This window comes from Ailuropoda melanoleuca, chromosome 1, assembly GCF_002007445.2.
Source record: "Ailuropoda melanoleuca isolate Jingjing chromosome 1, ASM200744v2, whole genome shotgun sequence".
Taxonomy (NCBI): domain Eukaryota; kingdom Metazoa; phylum Chordata; class Mammalia; order Carnivora; family Ursidae; genus Ailuropoda; species Ailuropoda melanoleuca.
In genome coordinates this window covers 7,736,046-7,742,671 of record NC_048218.1, presented here as the reverse complement: position 1 = coordinate 7,742,671, position 6,626 = coordinate 7,736,046, and the positions used below count along the sequence as shown (strand labels likewise).

Genomic DNA, 6,626 nt, shown 5'->3' with positions numbered 1-6,626 from the left:
ATGAAATTTTTGAATATACATTTGTCTGTAATATTACACAAAAAGAGTCAACCTTCAGATAAATCTGTTCCAGTGTTTCTTGTGTAGTTTAAGTGATCATTGTTTTTATTGCTACTGAAGGAATTATCTGAAGCTGAAAACCAGTTTAAGAGGATGATTGAACACTACCCCAATGAGGGACTTGATTGCTTGGCCTACTGTGGAATTGGAAAAGTATATTTGAAAAAGAACAGGTTAGTGGAGACTATGCTCTTTTATACTCAGGGTGGATAACTCAGTTGAAGTCTAATGTTCTGGAGGTCCCTTTTCTGGAATTATATTGTTATCTTCTTTGTGGCAGACTGTTATCATCATGTTTGCTTGGAGGACCAGCATTTCTGTATCAATATTAATAATTAAAATAGGGCCAATCAGTTCAGGTCCTAGTGCTTCCTTATTTTGAGAAAGTCAGGAACAAGATGATTGGACACAAAGGATTTTGTATTTTTTCTGTTAGTATATGTCACTTATAAATGGTGACTGAATTGATATAAATTAATGCTTTACAAGTCTGATTGTATAATTTTTTTTCAGGATTTATTTTATTTTTTTAATATTTTTTATTATGTTAGATTGTATAATTTTTTGGTTACCAAAATAATCTTTCCTCCCAAAACCTGTATGAAGATGATTTTAATATGAAGTAGATATCTGTTCAAAGACATCATGAGTTAGAAATAAAAAATCGGGGCGCCTGGGTGGGACAGCGGTTAAGTGTCTGCCTTCGGCTCAGGGCGTGATCCCGGCGTTGTGGCATCGAGCCCCACATCGGGCTCCTCCGCTATGAGCCTGCTTCTTCCTCTCCCACTCCCCCTGCTTGTGTTCCCTCTCTCGCTGGCTGTCTCTATCTCTGTCAAATAAATAAANCTGGCTGTCTCTATCTCTGTCAAATAAATAAATAAAATCTTTAAAAAAAAAAAAGAAAAGAAAAAATCTCTTCATAGAACTTCCTCTATAGTTGGAATCGCCACTCAAAGTTTATGTAGTTGTTCTGCAAATGTTTCATTTCTTATGCCTAACATTTCTTATGCCAAATTGCTATATGACCCTTTGGGGATAGGATTATGCATTGAGCTTTAAAAAAAACTCTCTTGTTCACTGCTTGTTGCTTGGGCAGCACATAGACTAAAATTGGAATAATACAGAGAAGATTAGCATGGCCGCTGTGCAAGGATGGCATACAAATTTGTGAAGCGTTCCATATTTTTGGCAGGATAAAACAGTATCATTAACTGTAAAGCAACAATAACAAAAAGAAAACCAAAAATCTCCCTGTTCCTGCACTCAACACCCAATATATTGGTAGGTGTGTTAGATTACTTTATAAAGAAATAATTGTTGACTGATTGAATATCATTCATAGCTTTTAATCTTGAATATTCATCTGTCCTTTTAGGGAAATTTTTTTTAAGATTTTTATTTTTAAATAATCTACACCCAACCTGGGGCTCAAACTCACAGCCCTGAGATCAAGAGTTGCATGCTTTTCTGACTGAACCAGCCAGGTCCTCCTAAGGGAAATTTTATCAGACCTTTGGTTCTCTTGGGAACCCAGTTTTGGAATGTGCCTAGAGCTTCCTTTATAGATTTTTTTAGATATTAAAGAAAGTTCTTTTACTTCCTGAAGTTACTGTGTGACCAGGCTGACTTATATTAAGAATCTGGTAAAGGGAGGGACAGTGAGGATTTAGCAATCATCTGTAATAGTAACAGCAAATTAAATTAATTTCAAAGTTTGGCATAACTTATTTAAGATACATGTTTTTAATGCAGTAGTCACATGTAGTTATTCATAAGATCTAGGAATAATAATTAATATGTAACATCGTGAGAATTATGGTAAATGAAAAAGTCTTTGCCATTTTGAAAAGCATTTACATTTGAATTTCAAAATAATATGGTGTGGGGTTCAGTGTTTGATATGTTGGTTTTTGCTGTTGTAATGTACAGTTTCTGGTAAAGTCTTGCTGTTAGCTGTCTTATGTTGATGGTGGTCTAGCTTTTCTGCACGTGAATTTTTCTTACCCATAGGCAAAAAAGAGTTCTGAAATTGGAAAATAATTTCAAGATTGGAGAGAGCAGGAAACTTTTCTCGCCTAGTCTGAAGAGAATAATAAAGCCCTGGTTAACTTTATAATCCAGTGTATTAGCATTCTTTTGTTGAATGGACTGTGGGAATCTATTGACATTTTTTAAAAACATGAATCAGAACTAAAACATTTCATGTAGTTAAAACAATTTACGTACACATTTGTTCTGTTAAAATACTTTACTGCTTTATGGTTGAAGAAATATGTCCAGCATACACCATCTCTAGATTTTTTTCTGAAGAGTGGTTTTTACTAATAGATGTCCTAATAGAGTTGAGTTAAAAAAAAAAAAAAGACTTTATGATTAATTAGTTGAAGTGAATGGTTGTCATTTCTCTGTAGGAATCTAATTAGCTTAGTAAATGAAAATAAAAATGGAACAACCAAATTATTCAATTTTCTGTTTTAATTGTTGGAAACTTTTTTTTTTTTAAGATTTTATTTATTTGTTTGACAGAGAGAGTGCAAGCACAAGTAGGGGAGTGACAGAGGGAGAGGGAGAAGCAGGCTTCCCGCTGAGCAGGGAACCTGATGCAGGACTCGATCCCAGGACTCTGGGATCATGACCTGAGCTGAAGGCAGACACTTAACCAACTGAGTCACCCAGGTGTCCCAATAAATTATAACTTTAAAAGGGAGTAGTATGCACCTACTATAATAAAGCCAGTGTCCAGGCAGATTTGTTGTTTCATTTATGTTACTTTTATAGCAAACAATAATGCCTTCCTTTTTTTAAAAGTTTTTATTTTAATTCTGGTTAAAGAGTGTTATATTAATTTCAGGTGTACAGTATAGTGATTCGACATGCCTTTGTTTTTTTAAAGAAAATATAGGTTCCGTTGAATATTTCTGAATGGTGTTTTATCAAATGTACTCTTATTAGTAAACTTGAAATTTCTGTAACTTTTATCTTGGGGAATGAAAATTCTTATGACAGCTTTAATACCTTCTTTCTTCCTAATTATAACTTCAGATTTCTAGAAGCTCTCAATCATTTTGAGAAAGCAAGAACCTTGATTTGTCATCTTCCTGGAGTGTTAACTTGGCCCACAAGTAATGTGATTATCAAAGAGACTCAGCCTGGGAAAATAAAGGTAACCATTTATTTCTTCAGAGAGCTTCTAACTAATTAGAAAAGCCCATCTGTACTGACTGACTCGGGTATCAGAAGACAGGGAGGTAGGGGCACTCTGTCCTCATCATCCCCACATGTTTGCCCTTTAAAGACTAGTGAGAATCACTAACATTTGTTAAACATTTCCTGTGTGACAGTCATACAGCTTCCATTTNCCTTCCGTTTATCATACCTTTAATCTTTACAGCAACCCTACAAGATGAGTACTATGATTATTCTCATTTTACTGAAGAGGAAGATTAAGTTTGGGACATTAAGTGATGAGCTTAAGGTTACACAACTAGGAAGTAGTGGAGGTGGGACTTGCATCTAGGCATTCTGAGTTCAGAGCATACATTATTATTTTTTTTTAAAGATTTTATTTATTTATTTGACAGAGAGAGAGACAGGCAGTGAGAGAGGGAACACAAGCAGGGGGAGTGGGAGAGGAAGAAGCAGGTTCCCAGAAGAGGAGCCCGATGTGGGGCTTGATCCCAGAACGCCGGGATCACGCCCTGAGCCGAAGGCAGACACTTAACGACTGATCCACCCAGGCGCCCCTCAGAGCATGCATTATTAAGTAGTATGACTTAGTGCTTGTGCTTAGAGAAAGGTATAGCATTGTTGTTTCATCATAGTGACTGTAATTATTAAGATGGCACTAGAGGACTTGGAAATATATAAATTTGGTCTCATATCCAGAGNCATAGGATGCTTTGCTAGTTCGGGAAAGATTAAATTATGTGTGGGTTGACTAGAATAGGCCTTTACTTGTGGGGAACCCTGGCATGTATACAGAACTTGCTTTTGGCTAAAGCTTTTAAAAGCACAGGAGTCCGCTCTTCAGACTCAATAATGAAAAGACAATTTAATTAAAAGTAGCCATTGTACTGGAATTAAATAAAAAATAAATGAAAAGTAGCCAAAGGATCTAAAAAGGCACATCTGCCAACAATTTCTGCAAATAGCCAATAGACCTGTGAAAGATGTTCAGCAACATTAGCTATCAGAAAAATTCAAATTAAAACCATAATGAGATACAACTTCACACAGCAGGAAGGCTGTAATTGAGAAGGCAGACAGTCAAAAGTGTTGGATACATATCTCTGGATATGTCTCTGTATCTGAACCCCCATATTTTGCTGGTGGACATGTAAAATGGTCTGACAGCTCCTCAATAGAGTAAAGATAAAGTTACCATATGACCCAGCAGTTTCATTCCTAGACTTATNAGACTTACACAGAGAAAGGAAAACATATGTTCTCACAAAAATGTGTACATGAAAGTTTATAGGAATGTTATTCATAATAGCTAAAAAGTGGGAACAGCTCACGTGTCCATCAACTGGTGAGAGGTTAAATAAAACCATAAGCCATTCATAAAACCATACAGTGGCCTATCCATATAATTGAATATTATTTGCCCATAAAGAGTAATGTACTGATAAGTACTACAGCTTGGATGAACCTTGAAAACATGCTAAGTAAAAGGAGCCAGACACAAAGGCCACATGGTGTATGATTGTATTTATCTAAAATTTCCAGAATAGGCAAATCTGTATTTAGAGACAAAGTAGATTAGTGGTTGTTAGGGTCTTGAGGATTGGGAGGAAATGAGGAGGGACTGCTAATGGGGATGGAGTTTTTTGTTAGGTGATAAAATTGTTTAAATTTAGACTGAGGCAGTGGTTATACAAGCCTGTGAATATACTGAAAACCACTGAACTATATACATTTTAAATGTGTAGATTGTGTGATGTGTGAATTACATCTCAACAAAACTTTAAAAAAAAATCACTGGATGTTCTGTTTATAGTAGATTGGGGTGGAGACAGAGGAAAGCCATGGCACGAGTGTCTTGGGGGCTTCAGTGGCCGTGGGGTAATTCTCCAAGGAATGCACAAGATGAGTGAGGATGGTAGGATCCCAGGTGAAGTGATACCGGGAGGGAGGAGAAGGGTAGATTCCTAAGGGTTTTTGTGTTTTTTTTTTAGAGATTTTATTTATTTATTTGACAGAGATAGAGACAGCCAGCGAGAGAGGGAACACAAGCAGGGTGAGTGGGAGAGGAAGAAGCAGGCTCACAGCAGAGGAGCCTGATGTGGGGCTCGATCCCATAACACCGGGATCACGCCCTGAGCCAAAGGCAGATGCTCAACCACTTGTGCCACCCAGGCGCCCCCCTAAGGGTTTTTCTACCTCATCTGACTCCCTCTGAGTTATACCTTGTAAGGTTGATACACCGGGGACATTTCTAAGAGCTATACCTTCTAAACTGAGGCTTGATGATGATAACATGGGATAAGATTTTGATTCTGACTCTGAAATTCTGAAACTTTTTGTTCAGTCTTTTTTTTCCCTAACTTTATCTCTGGATATGTTTCTGTATCAGCCCCCCCCTTTTTTTTGAGAGAGAGAGAATGAGCACAAGTGCGTGCAAGGGAGAGAGAGAATCTCCAGCAGGCTGGGCACAGAGCATGATGCGGGGCTTGATCTCACAACCCTGAGATCATGACCTGAGCCGAAATCAAGAGTCAGGCACTTAACCAGCTGAACCACCCAGGTGCCCCGTGTATCAACCTCCTTCTGAAAAGAAAAACTTTAAGGGGTGCCTGGGTGGCTCAGTCGGTCATGATCCCAGGGTCCTTTGATTGAGCCCCGTGTCGGGCTCCCTGCTCAGTGGGGAGCCTGCTTCTCCCTCTCCTCCTGGCTTTTACTCTCTATCTCTGTCTCTCTCTCAAATAAATAAATAAATAAAATCTTTAAAAAGAAAAACTTTAAAAGTTATATGTAGTTTATTCTTCACTAAAAAGCATTTTGTCGTTCCTATGCTGAAAGTATTTTGATGGCAAGAAGTTACTGAAATCATAAGCATTTTTATTGACGAATTAGTGTTGTAATATTGTTTTTGTTTATTTTTGTTTTAGATGCTATTAGAGAAATTTATTGAAGAATGCAGGTTCCCTCCAGTGCCAGATGCCATTTGTTGCTACCAGAAGTGCCATGGATATTCCAAAATCCAGATATATATAACTGATCCGGACTTCAAGGTACATAATGAATGTACAGTAGGACAGTAACTTGCAGATTTGTGCCTTAAAATGGATTCAGAACAAGTTCTGTAATTGGAGGTATACAAGTTCTCTGCTGTTGGCAGTTTTTGTCCTCTTGTCTGCCCTTCCCCCTGGGGACTTCTGTAGGTCCACATCATCTCATTTGGGGACCCAGAGCCACTAAATGAACACTGAACACAGGGGTAGTAACCTAAGAAGGCAGGCTAGCTAATTCTCTTTCCCCTTTCTAGCCACTGTTCGNAATTTGCCTGTTTTTTAGCACAGGAAAGAAAATGAAATTGTTACTTCTGATTGTTTGCAATTTTAATT

General features: G+C 37.5%; 1 protein-coding gene and 1 non-coding gene across 2 annotated transcripts in view; both read left to right on the top strand.

The window, feature by feature from the left end:
* TTC3 (tetratricopeptide repeat domain 3) overlaps positions 1–6,626 on the top strand; it is a 55,903-nt gene that overhangs the window by 6,948 nt on the left and 42,329 nt on the right. The window contains exons 5-7 of the mRNA XM_034654345.1: positions 106–233; positions 3,103–3,223; positions 6,171–6,319. Of these exons, the coding sequence (XP_034510236.1) occupies positions 106–233; positions 3,103–3,223; positions 6,171–6,319 (398 nt within the window). The remainder of the gene's footprint in view (positions 1–105; positions 234–3,102; positions 3,224–6,170; positions 6,320–6,626) is intronic.
* Positions 1,145–1,247, top strand: LOC117795648. Its single transcript, XR_004619733.1, has one exon. It is a non-coding gene; the product is annotated as a U6 spliceosomal RNA (small nuclear RNA).